General features: G+C 38.1%; 1 protein-coding gene across 2 annotated transcripts; it reads left to right on the top strand.

Annotated features, from left to right (window-relative positions):
- Nucleotides 1-8,882: 8,882 nt before the first annotated feature.
- LOC129319248 (homeobox-leucine zipper protein ATHB-6-like) lies at nt 8,883-11,001 on the top strand. 2 transcript variants are annotated; one of them, XM_054964249.1, is made up of 3 exons: nt 8,883-9,449; nt 9,699-10,072; nt 10,182-11,001. In XM_054964249.1, exons 1-3 carry the CDS (start codon nt 9,398-9,400, stop codon nt 10,623-10,625), a joined length of 870 nt encoding a protein of 289 aa, XP_054820224.1. In that variant the 5' UTR covers nt 8,883-9,397; the 3' UTR covers nt 10,626-11,001. The 2 variants fall into 2 exon arrangements, with proteins under 2 accessions (XP_054820224.1, XP_054820223.1); XM_054964248.1 differs by having other exon boundaries at nt 8,884-9,449; nt 9,696-10,072.
- Nucleotides 11,002-19,219: the final 8,218 nt, after the last annotated feature.

Below are 19,219 nucleotides of genomic sequence, written 5' to 3'. Positions count from 1 at the left end.
ACACAGGTGCTTATAGATTGCCATTAGTGCTAGTCAGCGACAGTAATAATACCATGTCCCATATACGTACACGTATATGCGTGGAGCAGGGCTTGTTCATATACAAGTTCTCCTCATATCCAATACGGGATAAGAGGTGTGTTTAAATGATCTGAGAGTAACCGAATCATGGGAGGTCCACACGACACAGTGGTTCAGAGATAATCTGATGTTGGCACTCGCACTGGGACCGGTTCACCTGTACATGGTCTCGTCCCAACTCATGGATTTCCCTTTCCGTGTGGGTTATGGCCCAGACGAGACCCACCTCGCACGTGTTGTTGTCACTTGAGAGAAAAGCACCCACACTTTGCTTTTATTGATTTTCTTTTCTGCCTCCTCTGTGGGGCCTTTCGTCTTTTGAGAAAAGGTTCATGAATTGCGTAGCTGAAACTGACCCATTACTACATGAAAAGGCCACAAAGTCGAAGCCACGGAATTGCTTCTTCGTACGTGCCACTGCTAATCGCCTTTTGCCAAGTGGGGTTCTGTGCGTCTGCTTTTGCTCTTCATCTCGCCTCGATGAATTTCTAATCTTAATCCCTGCTAACCTTTGCTTCGCCGCCCATTATCAACTTCTGGCTGCCCATAATACCTTCTTCTTTCTGATCTCTGTCTTCGGAATGAAGTATATGACAATACATTTCTAATTTCTGAGTTATACGTACTGCTAACTCAGGTACAGTGCAAGACTAATATGCTGATTCTGCAAACGGGCTTAAACCTTGAAGGGACTGGTTCTTCAAATGTTTAAGCAAACTAGATATCGATTCTTTTTTTTTTTTTTTTGTTTTAATTAGGCACGCTAAACACGAAGCCTAAGAAGTTAGTTCCATTGTTATTCAATAATGCTGAATATGTGCTTATTTTGGAAATGCGCGATCTTTTCAGCAACCTACGAATATAAACTATGTTTTTAAACCTAGAGCATTCCTTGATTAATTTTGGTGAGTCTTGATTCAACTGGCCTACTTTTTTTCATTTCAAAAAATCACACTCTATGATTTCCTCATGTGTGCGTGTGTAACGAAAAAAATGCCGCCATTTTTAGAAGTCATTGTTGAAGATATGTAATTGTCTCATATGATTTGTTGATTTAGTTTGTTATTAGTTAGTGAGGGTATTGTTGTATTTTGCCTTGAATTTTGTTTGTATAAATACTGAATATTTGTATCCATTTGGTTTAATGCAAAAATAGTGTTATTCATTTTTTTGGAATATTGCATTCATCTTATAGTGTTATCTGTAGATACATTATTTTCAACATGGTATCTAGAGCCAGTTTTTGTGCCTATTCTTGATCTTTGAATATGTCTTTGCTGGTTTATCAAGAATTGGGCCGTGCTTTCAAGAAGTGAAGTAAGCACAGAAGCCCAATCTTTATACCCACCGTATCTCCTCCTTGTAGCTCAAACCGTCAAACGCAGCGTTCTCTGTCATCTTCGAAGAATCACTCGTCCTCTTCTCTTGTCTTCTCCAAACCCTATCTATTTCTCACTAAGCTGAAAACCCTGAGAGGATGTGGGACAATGAGAAGAACGGCAACTCAAAAGATAGCTCGGTGGCTGCGATGATCGACTTTACCCATCCGCTCTATCTGCATCCTTCAGACACTCAGGCGTCGGCGCTCGTTCCACACGTACTCACTGGACCAGAAAACTACCCTGTATGGAGTCGTGGGATACGGATCGCCCTTCTTGGCAGACACAAATTGGGCATAGTCGGTGGATCTTGCTCGAAAGAATCGCAAGATCCTTCTTTACACAATCAGTGGGAACGATGTAACGCTGTTGTACTGTCTTGGTTACTGAGTTCTGTCTCAAAAGAGATAGCTAGTGGAATTGCCTTCTCTCAGAGCGCACATCTCGTATGGATCGACTTGAAGGAACGATTCAACAAGGTTACAGGTTCACGAATTTTCTCCATTCATCGAGAGATTAATTCTCTTACCCAAGCGTCTCTTTCGATTTCCAGTTATTTTACTAAGCTTAAGGAGCTCTGGAAGGAACAATCTACTTTAGTTACGATACCTTCATGCAAGTGTGAAGCCTCGAGAGTATATGCTGATGTAATGCAGCAGCAACATTTGCTGCAATTTCTGATGGGGCTTAGTGATTCCTATAGCCAGGCCAGATCTCAGATCCTCTTAATGACTCCACTACTGACGGTAAATCAAGCTTATAGCATGATCATGGAAGATGAGGTACAAAGGAATATAGTTGAAGCAAATAAGCCTCCATTGATTGAAGGCAGTGCCATGGCTGCGGGTAGAGGGCAAGGACGTGGTAATTGAGGACGAGGACGTGGAAACTTGGAATGTACCCATTGTCATAAACGAGGACATACTAAGGAGAACTGCTTTGAAATCATAGGATTTCCTAAGAATTTTTGAGGAAATAAAAATAAACGCCCTCAAGAAGGCAAGTCGGCCCAGAAGAAGGGTGAAGCTGCTAATGGTACAGATGATGAGGAGCAAATTGTAGCACCCACCTTCACTCAAGAGCAGTACCAACAGATTCTGCAATTGTTGAAGAAGGATTCGGAGCCTAATGTGCACGCCCTTACTGGTACAGCTTTATGTAATTCTTCCTTTTTTAAGCCTGAAATTTGTTGGATTTTAGACTCAGGTGCTACCACTCACATGGTGAGTGACTTGGGATTTTTAGATTGTTATAGAAAATATTCAGGTCCTATGAAACATATTAAAATACCCAATGGCCAGAGAGTTCTAATTACTCATATAGGAAATGTTACCATAAGAGGAATAATATTAAGAGATGTCTTATATGCACCTGAATTATGTTTTAATTTAGTCTCTGTTCGTAGGCTAACAAAGGAAGAAAATTGTTTTGTTGCTTTCTTTCCTAACCTCTGTTTGGTGCAGGACCTTCAGGGTGGCAAGATGAAAGCGACTGGTAAGCTGATAGAGGGTTTATATTTTCTAAATATTGATAACCATATTGCTAATGCTACTGAAAATGTGGTTACCAATGACTTGACTGATGAATGGCTGTGGCACTACAGATTAGGCCATCTTTCCTTTCCTGTAATGAGACATTTACGTTTACTAAAAGATGATTCTCGTTTGAATAATAAAATTTGTGATACTTGTATTCAGTCCAAGCAAACCAAATTTCCTTTCTCTTCTAGTTCAATTAAAACCTCTTTCTGTTTTGAGTTGTTGCATATGGATGTGTGGGGACCTTATAGGGTGCCAACACATCAAGGACACCAATATTTCCTTACTGTTGTAGATGATTTTTCTAGAGCTACTTGGCTATTTTTGTTGAGACATAAGCATGAGACTGTTGGCTGCATTAAAAATTTTGTTGCATATGTCTTAAATCAATTTGCTATTCACGTGAAAAGAATTAGGACTGATAATGGAAAGGAATTCATTAATAATGAACTACAAATTTTCCTTGAAAGTAAAGGTATATTACATGAAACTACGTGTCCTTATACACCTAAGCAGAATGGGGTTGTAGAGAGGAAACATAGGAGTCTTTTACAAGTCTCAAGATGTCTTATTTCACAATCAGCTTTGCCAATTCAGTATTGGGGAGAATGAGTCCAGATGGCTGCATATCTGATAAACAGAATGCCATATAGGATTTTACAGTTTAAAACCCCATATGAAATCGTTTATCAGAAAACTCCTGATTTTACCAATCTGAGAGTTTTCAGTTCACTAGCATTCTCTACAAATTTAACTGTTAATGACAAGTTTTAATCTAGATCTGAACCATGTGTTTTCCTGGGATATCCAAAGGGTCAAAAGGGATTTATTTTACTAAATTTACAGAGTAAGCATTTTTTTTATTTCCAGACATGTTAAGTTCATTGAGAACAAGTTCCCTTTTAAAGATGCTGGAAATTCAGTACAAAATGAGGCAAAACAGTCATTTGACAATGTATTTTGGCATGATTTTGATTCATTGCAAGTACAAAAAACGCATGATAAATTTCGAACTACTCAGCCCATTACAGAAAAATGTTCAGATAATAATGATTTAGGAGAACCACACAATATTTCAGAAGATAACTTGATTGAACACCCTACTCTAGAGCAAGAAAGAATAAGACCGGCCAGGGAGAGAATGCCTCCTATATGGGCTAAAGATTATGTCTGTTCTGCTGTTGTTTCTAAAGTTAAATATCCTATTCAATCTCATATATCTTATGATTATATATCTCCGTCACATAAATGCTTTCTGTTATCCCTTGATAATGACATTAAGCCTAGGAATTATCAAGAAGCTGTACAAAATAAGAAGTGGGTGGAAGCTATGAACAATGAACTTAGGGCCTTAGAAGAAAATAAAACTTGGACTATAGTGGATTTACCTAAGGGTAAAAGACCTATAGGTTCTAGATGGGTCTATAAGATCAAGCATAGAGCTGATGGGAGTGTAGAAAGGTATAAGGCTAGACTGGTAGTAAAAGGGTTTAGCCAAAGGGAGGGGATAGACTATCAAGAGACTTTTTCCCCTGTGGTAAAAATGGTGACCGTTAGAATTGTACTCTCTTTGGCTGCTCAACATAATTGGTCTCTGAATCAAATGGATGTTTTTAATGCATTTTTACAGGGTGATCTTAATGGAGAGGTTTATATGACTATCCCACAAGGTCTCCTCAATAAGGGGGAGAATAAAGTTTGTAAACTTAATAAATCCTTGTATGGGTTAAAACAAGCTTCTAGGCAATGGAACCATAAACTAACACAAGCACTGAAATTTGGTGGTTACAATCAAAGCATGCATGATTACTCACTATTTTCTAAGCATTTTGATGATGGTGTTGTTTTGATCCTTGTGTATGTTGATGATCTTTTGATCACTGAGAGTTCTAAATCTGGGATTAAAGAAACTAAAGAATTTTTACACAGTAAATTTAAGATAAAGGATCTTGGTCTGTTAAAGTATTTCTTAGGAATTGAAGTGGTGCGTTCTAAAAAGGGTATTGCTATGAACCAAAGAAAATATGTTTTAGACTTGCTGTTTGAGACAGGAATGAGTGGCTGTAAGCCACTGACAGTACCTATGGCTTCCAATTTGAGGCTCACTGCATATGAGGAGGGAAGAAACAAGAAGGAAGAGCTATTGAAAGACCCTGGGGAGTATAGGAGACTTATTGGTAAGTTAATATACTTAACAATGACGCGTCCTGACATTTCTTTCTCTGTGCAGAGTTTGAGCCAATTCATGCAAACTCCAACGATGGCTCACATGGCAGCTGCAAAGAATGTGCTGAGATATTTGAAGAGTAACCCAGGACTTGGAATACTTTTAAGCTCGAGACACAGTACAACGTTGAAGTGCTTCTGTGATTTAGATTGGGCAGCATGTCATACTACAAGGAGGTTAGTTTCTGGCTATTTGCTGAAAATGGGAGACTCCTTAATCTCCTAGAAGGCAAAGAAGCAAGAAATTGTCTCCAAATCTTCGGCTGAAGCTGAATATAGAGCACTTAGTGTTATTATTTCAGAGGTTATCTGGGTTTTAGGGGTAATGAAGGATCTGGGTTTTCAGAATGTAGATCCAGTAAAAATGTATTGTGACAGCAAGGCTGCCATTCATATAGCAAATAATCCTGTTTTTCATGAAAGGACAAAACATATAGAAGTGGATTGTCATTTCGTTAGAGAGAAATTACAGCAGAAGATTATTTCTCTGTACCATGTTCGTTCAGCAGAACAGGAGGCTGATGTTCTAATAAAAGCATTGGGAAAGAAATTACATGATAGATTTCTCAGCAAGTTGCAAACTATAGATTTGTATAGTTTGAACTTGAGGGGGAGTGTTGAAGATATGTAATTGTCTCATATGATTTGTTGATTTAGTTTGTTATTAGTTAGAGAGGGTATTGTTGTATTTTGCCTTGAATTTTGTTTGTATAAATACTGGATATTTGTATCCATTTGGTTTAATGCAAAAATAGTGTTATTCATTTTTTTGGAATATTGCATTCATCTTATAGTGTTATCTGTAGCTACACTATTTTCAACAGTCATGTTTAGGTTTTGGGGTAGGCCGGTAGGCACGTCAAAATACAGAGCTACTTGAGTTATATATTCAAGTTCATTTGTTTTACCTACAAAATGTTACTTGTAAAGCAGAAAATGCTTCTGGGCCGTGCAGTGAAAATTTCTATATTGTTTCAACGATTAGTTAATTTTATAATATTTGCTTCGAGGACTCCATCAAAAACCTCAACGAATGATTGGTTCCGGTTTTACATATACATTCAACAGAATCTCTTTTTGTTTTCTGTGCAAGGAAACAACTCATATCATTAACAAACCTACAAAAGCAAAAAAGAGTATTCAGTAGTATTTGTTAAGAGGAAAGGCTAAGGGATTTTTTTTTTAAAAAAAGACGAATTACACGCTAATAAATATTGTGAATAAAATTTATTTATTCTGCGGCGATTAATTTGCTTGGATGTCTGCTTTGGCTGGATGCAACATCGGCGAACGGAATTTCTAGAAAAAGCTTTGGCTGTTTGGTGGTGACATATCGTTCTCATCGTGACGAGTTGAAAGCAAACAATAAGATTGAAAAGTTTAATCACTGGCCAATTTTAGGTAACCCGGAGAAGATAAGAGTTAAGAGAGCCTGTTGTTAATTCAAGGTCATCGTCAAACATTCCTGAATGGTGTACAATGGCAAGGAGTTTCACAGTCCCAAAGCAAATCTTCAAAGCATGTTTTTATTATTACGAGGACTATGCACTAGACCGACCAGCTGAATGTTATTTTCTAGAGACTGACATTAGGGGGGACAAATAGCACAAAGGAGTCAGCGACAAGTATATATAATTCATACACATAGAAATCAAAACCAATATAATTATCAGTGTTGTGTAATAATGAGCCGTGGCTCGCGGTCTCCCTTCTTCCCAGTCGAATCCTCTGAAATTACAAGGTAGCCTGTGGCATATAAATTTGCAAGAGTGGAGCGAAAATTGTCACCCTTCCCGCGATCAAGAAGTAAAAAGTATTCCTGAGAAAGGCACTTTGGGCATTATTCTTTCCTGGGAGAGCTCATCGCTTGTCGGTATTTGAAAAGGTATACTCGTTATGAGCATAAATTAAGTACACATTCTTTCCGTTAAAACATATATGACATTTTTTAAAATTTAAATGTTAAAAAATATGTTTTAATATTTTAAGATATAATTAATATTTTTAAAAATATCTCTAATGAATAAATTACTTTATATTTATTTTAAAGTAAAATATTCTATTAAATAAGTGTAAATATAAAAAAATGATAATAATTTAAATATAATTAATTACTTTATTAAAATATAATTTGATTTAAAATACTATATATTTTTTAACGAATTACATTGTATTTTCAACCGCCTTTCTAAATGATCTACCCGTTATTGTATTCCCGTCATTATCTCTGTGGCCCGCCCCCGAATCGTCAAGATATCGTGGGTTAAGCTATGCTAATGATTTCTGTTCACCCCGATCGATCTCGCGCATTTCAATTCAGAAATGGTAGTGGAAAACAATTAAAAAGATTTAAAGAAAGAATTAACCTTATTTTTCTTACCCATTTTTTTAAAGTCAGGGAAAATTAAGTGAAGATTTGCGTATTATGTTTGCCGCAATAAATGGAACCATTTCATACGCATATTTATCACCGGGGAGGCAAAGATATGGTGACAGAATACAAATCTTGGGTCGGCTGAAGTAGACGGGAGAGGAGTCTTGTATTCTTCTTTTTTTTTCCCCCTTTCTATATGAGGTAAAATTAAAATGTCATTTACAATGACTATCACAAAAAATGAGTTGAATAATTGTAGAGTCAAGTTCAGTAAGTGATTCAGTAACAGGGCCAATTCAAATCTTAATAAAATAACTTGATCGGATAAACATAGGTCCTTGAATACATTAAGATTTGGAGCCACTATATATACCGTTGCTTTACACAAAACCATAACTTCAATGGGTCTTAAATCTCTTAAAATCATGGTCATTATCTACAAATATTTTGGAAACATAGGCAAAAAGTTAACGGTGGTACACATTGCAAATAAAAAGACCGTGTCATAAATCTTGTGAGTTGTTCTTGTTGAAGCCTCAATATTTTCCGAACGAGTTTCATAGAGAAAAAAGATCACAAAGAAGGGGGAAGAAAACCTTTCAAATAATGAAAGCCATTATATATGCTTGTAGTTCTTAAATTTGTTAGATAACTTTTAGTTTTACTTTTGGCCTTGTAATTTTTACTACTCTGTAATTTACCTTTAATATTAATCAAATGCTTGTTATGTCAATTTTTTTGTATCTTTTACTTACATTTGAATTAATGATAAGGGAGTTTAGAGACCTTTTATTATTATTTGAGACTCAGTATTTCTAACGATACACTTAGTTTTTTTATTGTTCAAAGAATACTCTTACCTTCTCTTTACTTTCTCAATCTTCATTATTCATATTATTTTATTAAATAATTTTTAATTATAAAATTAACAAAGGATAAAAATTGGGAAAATGCAGACAAAAGAAGGAAGAAAACAGAAAACACCCTTCTCCCAAAATAGACAAGGGGGATCTAGGCGGGGGAATCCGAGCCGTTTACAGATTTACGAAGACATTTGGCTCTCACGGGAAATATCTATAGTTTGGCGAAACGGTCGAAAGAAGCGTACGGGCCAGAAGCGGTAAACTAAAAACTTAAAAGTTGCATTTGGATTGAATTTGGGTTGAATTTGATTTTTGATCGCCAACCCCACTCCATCTAACCCCAGTCAGATTCTAACCCTACATCTCACCACCCCCACTGCCCCCTTCCTCGGCCTGCTTTATTTAAACCCACAGAAATTGTGAGCCCGGCCTGATTGTGAGCTGCTTCACTCTCCCCTCGTCCTTCCCCATTCAGTCTCTTTCCATTTCCTTCCTCTCTTCTTCCTCTTCCAGGATTCCGATCCCCGAGTTTAATCGTGTAGCGTGTTTGTGCAGTGATAAAGGTGTGGGTTTTGAGCGCTGAACAATTCAGACATAAACTTTGCTCTTACATCCGTATTGCTTTGCTTCTGCTTTTCATGGGTAAAGAGGGAGACGCGGTGCCGATAGAGAAGGAAGAACACCCAGGAATCTGTATACGAGTCCACACTCCACAGCACTGTCCAAATTGGTGCTGTTTAGGACGAGGGATTTCCTTTTCAATGGCTCCTTTTAAGTGAACCCCCACCCCCTCCTTTGTCTTCAGCTTTTTCCTGAGATCTATAAAGATCCACTTAATACTTTAATTAACCCACAGTAGAAAGAAAAGAGGATCTCAAAAAACCCCTAAGATCTAAGAAGATTTCCGCTGAGTTATTCATATTTCGTCCAGTGACCATGAAGCGACTTGGCAGCTCGGATTCTTTGGGTGCTCTCCTGCCCATCACAGGTCTAGAGAAGCTCCTTTTTTTTTTGGTGAATTTAATGAAACTTACTTATTGCCGTGTTTTCGTGTCTCTTTAATTTAACCTCCACGATCAAATTCTCTTATATAATAATTATGGAACGTTTGATCCCGTCCATTTTCCCCGTAGTAGAATAGGAACTAGTCCAATTCGATGATGCCTTTTTTCTCTTCCGGGTATTCTGTTGACAAAAGCTATTGCACTAATTTTGCGTGATTGCATTTATTTAGAAGAACACGGTCCGAGGAACAACAATCGCGCGTACAGAAGGGAGTTCCAATCCATGTTGGACGGGCTGGACGAAGAAGGGTGCGTGGAAGAATTAGGCCTCCCGACGGAGAAGAAACGCCGTCTGAGCGTGGATCAAGTGAAGGCCTTAGAGAAGAACTTCGAAGTAGAGAACAAGCTCGAACCAGAGAGAAAGGTGAAGCTTGCCCAGGAACTCGGATTGCAGCCCAGACAAGTGGCCGTGTGGTTCCAAAATCGTCGAGCCAGATGGAAAACCAAGCAATTAGAGAGAGACTTCGGCGTCCTCAAAACCAATTATGAAGCTCTCAAACTTAAATACGATGCCCTCCATCAAGACAATGAAGCCATGCTCAGAGAGGTACCGAATCTAAGTCCACTCTCTTATGAACTATATTATATACAACAGTCCGCCGAGATATATACTGAGAGAAGCTTATCTATAATCTCGTCATTTTTTTTAATTGCAGATTGAGGATTTGAAATCTAGATTGCAAGATGAAGAGAAGAGTGAAGATGTGTCGTTGAATGGAGAGATAAAGCAACCTAAGTCGGAGGAGAAATTAATGGGAGTGGATGTGGAACCTCCTGAAACTGCCATTCCGGAAGTGGAGTCAGAAGACTTGAATTACGAGTGTTTCAGCGGAAACGCAGTCGTAGGAGGCGGCTCCCTCTGCCCCGCGGACTTTAACAAAGACGGCGCTTCAGACAGCGACTCAAGCGCAATCTTGAACGAAGATGGCTCTTGCTCCTTGAAATTCAACTGTTCTTTGTCGTCCTTTCAGTTCCAGAAAACGTGCCAGACTCAGACTCAATATGTGAAGACGGAAGAGCACAACTTCTTCAGCACAGACGAGGCCTGCAATTTCTTCTCGGACGATCAGGCCCCGACCCTCCAGTGGTACTGGAGTTAAAAGCGATCATGGACCGAAGCGATTATTATTATTAATGTTGTCATCGAATTAAAAGGGCGGGGGGTTTGTATCTAAAGCGATGAAGAGATCGATAGCTCTAGAATTTCGCAAAAACGGAACGGAATGCAGGAGATGGAGGTGCTTGAAGGTGAGATGAGAAGGATTGTGAAGGGAGAGAGAAGCATGGGAGTGGGGCCAGATGTGAAATGCTGACGACAGAGGTTAATTATGATCTCCAAGCCGTGCGGGTGGGGTTGCTATATGAATAATGAATAATCATTAGCTCGTAATTAAATCCATCTATGCTGTAAAAAAATCTTTCCAAGTAATTCCTGTTCTTATGGATCAATAATTATGATGGCCTTAATTTCTAGTCTCCAACTTAAGTAACTACTGTTTGCTATTTTTATTTTATCCCGTACCAGTCGTTTTCACAACCATTCATTCCTTGAAAGAGACTCGGACTGGCTAATGAATTTCACTGCAGATATCTTTCTGTTTATTTCTTTACCGAGTTCCTGAATTTTTGCTGCTTGATACACCATGGTCCGGAACCCCAGTTCTTCCCCTTAGGTTCAAATGTCCGGCATGATTTCTGCTCCTCTAACGCCATATCTCGGGTTTCAGCATTAAATTGCACGAGAGGAAGAAAGCAATGAAAAGTACAGATTCGATTTTTTTATTATAATAAATATAGTACATCGCTGCCAAGCAATTATTAGGTAAAATGGAGTATTACCATTTCCAGAGCACCAGTGCGTGATGATAGAAATTTGCTGTTTGATATTGAACATGAGAGATGGGATGACTAATGTACTGGGCAAAATGAAATTTTGCAGTCCAATAAGGGTGGTGAAACAGAAAATACGCAGCCAGAGAATTATGAACAACAATGCAATTTATACGTTAATGAGACGATGAGATATGGAAAACATGAACGGTTGTTAAAGCGCGAATCAACAATAACATGACATTAATTAGTAATAAATACGAAGATACTGCTAGCTGAAGTGGGTATAGATAGGTCGGGAGGAGCAATGAGTGTAGTAGTAATTTGTTGGGATGAAAGAGAGTGCAATTAGGATCCAAGGGTGAAGGGGAAACTGAGTTGAACGACTTTGTACTTATTCTATCTAATCTTTGAACTTGGATCTTTCACAAGATGCAGGAATTTCGGAGAGTTTTTGTCCAAACAAAAGAACAAGACAAGGAGACGTTTTTCCCTACCCACACTGACTCTTAGCCCATTCATGTGTTGTGGGGGGGGGGGGGTTGTGAGAGGGAGGCTGGCTTTAAAACAAAGAAGAAGAAGAAGAAGAAGAAGAAGCAGGAGGAGGAGGAGGAACCGATGGTGCCAAGAGAGAGGGAAATTAGAGACAGGGACAGAGATTAAAGATGTTGCCTTAAAAGACGAGCTCCATGATTGGATCCCAAGATTACGTCCTTGTTGGGAGCCGCACCCCCGCCCTTGCCTTTTTCGCCTTCACAAAAGTAAATTTCCCCATTTTCATCATCCTCCGCCAAAATTCTCTTTTTATTTTCCAGCACCTCCCCTGCGACTAATTGTGATTAATTGTGGGGGAAAATAATCATCCGCCGCCAAGACCAACGTGGCATCTGCTGAATAAATGTTAACAGCTTGATTATGATTATATTGATTTTTTTTATTTTCAAACCTTTCAATTAAATTCAAAATAATACTCTACAGTCTACAGTATTTGAAATATGAAATACAAATTCAACGAAGTTGAGTTTACGGCACTGAGCATCGGCCACCGGGAAAAGCCGCGCTTTCCTCTGATTGGGTGGCAGTGTCGCACATGGCACCCACCTCTCTCTCTCTCTCTCTCTTCCCCTCTCTCACATCAGAGTGTGATATTCTGATGTTGCCTTTGTGATGGTGCGTGCGACTACGTGTTTACGAAACCTGATATTCTACACGTGTACGGTGATGGGACACCTCCCCTAGTGCCCTGTATCTGCTCCCCAACATCAGTGTGTGGTCCCAAACCCCTATTGTTTTTTCACCCAACCGGCATCCACCTGCCTTCCATCGCCCGTTTCCCCACCGCATTCATAATTATTTTTTCAGATCACCAGGTCCAGGATTATTACCTGAGTGCCAGTTTTTAAATTTCACGTTTTTGTTGAATTCGGATTTGTCTGCATAATTAATTAATTACTACTAGAGATTGTTGTGGGCGTTGCAGGGAACAACAGGGGATTTTCTCGATATTGTTCACCCTGTGAGCTCAGCGAGGGCCCCACTGGGGAGGATGGGACCCGCCCGTTCGGCGTTTTGGCGCTTAAATTTTGTTGCTTCCCTGCTCTTTTTTTTTTTTTAATCATTAATTTAACATTTGATGCCGATTCTTTGATTGCATTTGCAGCGCACGCCATTCAGAAACACCTTAAATCCATGTTCCTGCTCCTCCCCTTCTCCTCATACTTTAATTTAGTGCGTTTGGTTCACTTCTCTTTTTAACAGATGCTGCTACCTTATACTTGACATTTTCTTTTTTAAAAACAAAATTAAAAGCGCTTGAATTTCTTAAATTTCCCCCAAAGAAAAAATCGTACTGAAGAGTTGTGGTGACTGGTTCCCGCATTTTTCTAAAGGGAAAGGAACTGGAGTGGCCCCCACAATAAAGGTAGGTCCGCTGCTCTATTTTCCCATCGATGCGCGTATTGGTACAGGCATGTGATGTGGGTCCCGTTGTGCATCGACCGTGTCGCTTTCAATCAACTTGGTCACCGTCGCGTAGAAATTGCATCCATCAAATATCACAGCTGCGAATCTGGGCGACCAAAAATAGCACCCTTTCATCTCTGAAAGCTTCGATGGGTGACAGCTCATCAACCCCCCGGAGCGAATCCACCATCGATGATCTGCCACGTCAGGCTAGTCTGTACTTGATCCGCCAATGGGGATCGCGTAAAAGGGTGGGCTGAATGAAAGCATGCCGTAGAGGATCTATTTACTTCCCTAAAATTAAACGCTAGAATTGGGAGCACATCCTTGTGTCATTTTGTGTTGATACTTGATGGCCTCGCTCCCACTCGAGGGGCCAGGCGATGCTTTTGCTTTATGCTTTTATTATCCCTTGCTGAGCCCCATTAATTCTCAGAATTAATTACTGGCTAGTTAAATTATAATTATGATCATTAGTGCTTTACTTTGTTCCTTTTTTCTTTATTGTGGGGGTATTTTTATTTTCAGGTAGCTAGCAGATTACACCTGAGGTGGCATGCTCCACTTTCTTCTCACAACACATACACCATGTTTCTCTCTGCTCATGCTGTCATGCATGCAACTAAAGCAGATCCTGCAATACATTCGTTTACTTCTTTAGTTCTTTCTAAGAAACTCCTGTATCACGGGTTTTCTTTCCTTTCCCCTTTCTTTTTTTTGAATCCATTCTTCTGTATACATATTAATTATAAACTTAGACGAGCTAATTAATTAAGCCGGTCAAGTTAAAATTATAGCAACAAAACTCACTGGTGCCGCAAATAAAGGGGAAAAAAAGGGACAACTTTAATTTGATCAATTACGTAAGTTTTATTCTAGAATGAGATCAGTATCTTTCATGGCTCACAACGTTGATCAGCGCAGAAAACTTAATCTCAAAAGAAAAATAAAATTTCATGCAAAAAAAGGAGAATTATATTGGATAAGATTTTTGTTGAGATGATAATTGCCGTAAGACAGCTATAAAACTTTTGTGTATGGGTTTAAAAGTGACTATGACCCCAATGTGACTCAATAAGAGATAAAGATATGGAGAAGTGGCTCGTGCGTCGGGACTCGTGAGAAAGAATGAGAGTAACCCATGATTCTATGATCACATGAATGACCATCAATGATAATAATGGCAGGATTCGAGTGAGAGCAGGAGTGGAAGGCAGGGTGACGTGACCGGCAGGCACCAAGTTTTGAGGGATATTCAACATTTCAAGTGCCAGCCGATGATAGAGGGCACGAAGGACGGATAATCTTTCAGAAGCCCATCATTACTCTCATCATTCTTTACATGCATTTTCCAATGTATCTTCCTTCAATTCCCAGCCATTAACCCGTTTGCATTTAGTTTTTTCACATTCCCTTTGTATAGCTATTGTTTGCTCGCATTACTTTCATTCAATGAAAGTCTTTCCCATCGATTTTAAATTTAGCTCACATCTTGTTACGTGTCCGAGAAAACTACGGCAAGCAACCCAAAACCCGTTCCATCTGGGGGGAAATATCCTATACGGGAAATGTCAAGTGGGACGATGACAATGGCTAGAAAAGTTCATCCGCTGATACACACACACATAAATTTAAAGATATATTTATTCTGAAGCGAGATGCTACATTCATCAATGAACAATATTTGGAAAACCTTTAATAAATTATACCATGTGAGTCGTCCACCAGACTGGGGTAATTAACATTGTATAAAACAAGAAGAAATAAAAATCTGGGATGGTAATTATATAATAAGAAAAAAAATTAGCCTGTTTTGGGCCATGTGCCCCCTCTTAGTATAAAAATAATAATAAATAAATAAATTAGCCCCCCATTGTGTTTTGCTATTTCTCGTTTGAACTAGTTTTAGCGCACTGAATCTAAGAAAAGAATTGGCCGAAATCCAAACCAATTCCACAAGATAGAAGCCAATCAATTAGCCCACTTCATCAAAACTAAGTGGAATTTTGTGTTTAGGAAACTCAACCTATTTTTATCTACTCACCCTACTACCTAAGACATACTGTGCACTTGCCCACACATCTCCACAATGAGGTGCACCATCAAGGCATCAACTAACTAATGCCATGAACAATTATCTGCTATCTTTAAATACTAGAATTCAAAATTGAAGGAGTGTGCTGCTGCCCATTTTTATAAATAGGTAGCGAGCATGTAACTAAAAGTTCTTTGACACTCTACACAGTCAACCAAATCAATTCAACGTTGCTCAGCACAACTCAACACATGGACTTAATGTCATCGAAGCTCGCCCCAATGCGTGCAACTCACTCTGTTCATGTTGGCTTAGGCCCCCTATGCTAGTTTTCACCTTGCTTTTCCCTACACCTGATGGAGCACTAGTTTTACATGCCTTCTTATAATGCAGTTGACCCTTGCGCATCATTCAGCATACTCTTGTTTCTCATATCTTTTTAGCACTTTAAGGAAATTGTAGTAAAGAATTTTGAAAACTCACAGTTGTTTGATCTAAACTACACTTTCGAGGATTTACTTAATTGAGACGCCTAGCAAATCCTTAAAGAGCACGATGCTTTGGACTTGATTCGCAAGACCAAGCCAACACCTCTATAACGTGACTCTTTTACATCCATTCCATCTTTTGGCGAATTCTTTATTACCCCGTTGAATGATGAAAGTGTTCTGATTCACAATAAGAAAATAGTGGAATTAGATTGATCTTGGCACTCTAATTAATTCGCTTCTTATATATTTATATATATTAATGAAAATTTTAGCAGCATCAGTTTGGCAGAGAAAATGTATTTTAAAAAAGACACAACAAGGGACGATAACTGGTTAGCGTTATGTTGCTGCATCAGCTGTAAATATATGACGCGTCACTTTCTGGATGTGCACTTTACCACTGAGTGGGATCTTTCTTTGTACATGGACTGCTCTTATTGTTGGCAACCCAATAAGTACAGCTAACTCAAATTCTTACAGCAATCCCGGGCGCAAGTAGTTATTGAAAATTAATAATTGCATAATGGTTAACACTTGGCATTACTAAACTAAGTGGGTGTGAGAAAATTAAGCATTCCTCAAAACGCCCTTAATTAATCTGGGATTTGATTACTAACAAATAATAGTAAATGATCTGAGAATTGAAAGAGACGTCGTACCCAGTCACTTACAAGAACCCTGAATTTCAAACTCCCTCGCCTTTTCTATATTTTTCTCTTCTCGCACCATCGCATTCGCCGGACTCTTCCTTGTAATGATGATAAAATAATATAATACTCATAATAAAAGTAGAGCAGGTGCTGTTGATCCATACGTGATCCTGACCCTTCAACTCTTCATTTTTCAGCTTCAAAAATTCAACATAACTCTATATTCAGCAATAACTTCAATTATTGATAAGATGATATATATTCTTTAAATGTGAGTTAGGATTCAATATCATGTGACTTGATGACAACATCCTAATGTTTGCAGTTGAACAATAAATATCAGACATGTCAAAAACACTGAGTCTCAATAGATAACAAAAAAAGTCCCGAGTTCTCTTACCACAGTTTGCTCGAATATAAAAAGATACAAGACTTTGATAAAACAAGTGTATAATTTTTGTTGAAGTGTAAAAAGATTATAGACTAAAAACTGAAAACTGAAAAGGGCTAACGAATGTGAAATTTATAAGTCTTGATGGAATATTAACTAGTTTTTTCAGTATTTTCTCTTTCTATTTATAATGTCAGAATAGCGGAAGCTTTTTCCTTAAAACTTAGCAAGTTCTGCCGAAGAATCAAGATTATGGCACAGTCTCTCCATTTTGATAACCAGCCTATTTTATTGAATTACTTGGACGTAGATTTTGGCATTACTTAAAATCGTGTCTTCATGCTAATAGTCTAATATTTGCAACTAACGGGATTTCGACATGTTTATTTTTTATTGCTTTTATTAAGTTTCGGGCCCAACTCCTTTCGTTTATATTGGGCTTCAATTACTCAACCTAACTAATTTTATAATCTATTTAAGCGATGTTTCATATTTAATCTAAACATTTAATTTTTGTTTTTGTTTTCTGGCGCTATGCGTGATAATATGATACTTTGACACCATACCTTCCACGAAGTAAACGGAGGGAGCTTGACCACGAATTTGGGGACGCGATAATAATTAAATGGGTATTGAATTGTCAATTTTCTATTTAAAGAAGTATTACCTTCTATATGCGGGTAAGTTAGCAAAATGACGATGTGAACGTTCAACTAAAGTTAAAAATAGTATTATCGGGGGAAGCTTCTCGAGATGATCTACGGTTAAATATATAAAGCATATATTCTTTTAATCTGCAACATCACTGGTTTGGGTAGTCTGTAGGTCATTCATATATTTGTAGACAACAGCAGATGAGATTAGTCTGAGTCATGTCCCAGAATACTGCCATTTTAAAAGTTATTTTGCCACACCTGATTAATCACACAAAAACTATCTAGAATTAAATAAACTCACCCTACAAAATAAAAAGGGACACAAAAAAGGAGGAAAAAATGGACTTAAAAGTTCAAGTAAGGCACTGAATACACTGCACATCTTGAAATTTACAGGCACATTCCTTAGGTGAACCTTTTGGGCGGCCATTATTTTGATTAAATCACCAGTTTCAGAAAATCGAAAGACATAAGGCCACAATCGTTATTGAACGTTCGGGCAATTATAAAATTAAATCTCAATTAAGGCAAATTTCCTCATTTCTGTGACTCCTTGGATTTAAATTTTAAGCAGAGTAAAATAGAGATTTTCTAGGAAGCACATTTGCGCAAAATTAATTTATCATTAACTCATGGGCAGGGAGACGAATTGGCTGTATTTGCATGTGTGGATCCACTTTCTTCTCCAAGCTGTTTAATAATTTAGTTTTATATACTCCTTAGTATATATACATTTGGAGCCCTCATCAAGTAAGTAATGTAGGAATTTTCCTTTTAACACACCCACATAACTTCAACACACAACAATATTAAGCATGCGATGCTAGGCATATTTGGTTTTGAAGTTCAAACAGGCTTTGGTATACATCGGCGCTGTACAGTGCATATATATAAATCTTATATAATTGGCATTAATTTTCTATTGACTCGATCGATCTGTAGAATTTGTGAAATATATTCTCTCTCATGATACCCGAGAACAGCAGCTATATCATATAATTTTTGATCAAGTACGTAAATGAAATAAAATAATATTATGCTCGGGGGTCTCAACTTTTGAATTCTATTACACTAGCTATCCCCGCCGCGCTTCTTGTTAATCCAAATTTTATGCACAACATACATATTATAATAAAATCAGACAAGAAGCACATACAAACAGTAGTGCAAGTGTGTGTGTGTGTGTGTGTGTGTGTGTGTGTGTGTGTGAAAGAGGGATAATCTAATTTAATTATTAACAATTGGTGATGTTTACAGTTCACAGGGCGAATAGTGTGACGGAGACGGACGTGTGATAAAGTATTGATGACGAGGAAAAAGTGAAAGAGAAGAGAATGGTAAAAATTTGACAGAGTGGTTAAAATGTTAGAGAATATGACTTTGTGGATATGGATGAAGCGAGAAATAGTAAGATATGGAGGGGTGGAATAAGAAAATGGAGGAGGGAGGGTTTGGTATGTGTCTATTGTGAGGGGTGGTGGGGACAAAGACCTGGGAAAGCAATGCTCCCATTCATGAAAAAGTGATGAAGCTGCTTCATTACTTCCCAAATTAAATCAATCCCCACTCATTTTATTATCACTTACGTCCCTATCCCTCCTCTGTCCTCCATCAAGCCGCTTTCAAAGTTCAGCTAGCTAGCTCCGTTAATTAATTATATATATGTATATATATATGCA

This window comes from Prosopis cineraria, unplaced genomic scaffold (assembly GCF_029017545.1).
Source record: "Prosopis cineraria cultivar Desert tree isolate PC_DT_omini unplaced genomic scaffold, ASM2901754v1 PC9, whole genome shotgun sequence".
Classification (NCBI taxonomy): Eukaryota; Viridiplantae; Streptophyta; class Magnoliopsida; order Fabales; family Fabaceae; genus Prosopis; species Prosopis cineraria.
The sequence above is the reverse complement of the archived record's forward strand: the minus strand, read 5'-3'. Positions and strand labels throughout refer to the sequence as shown.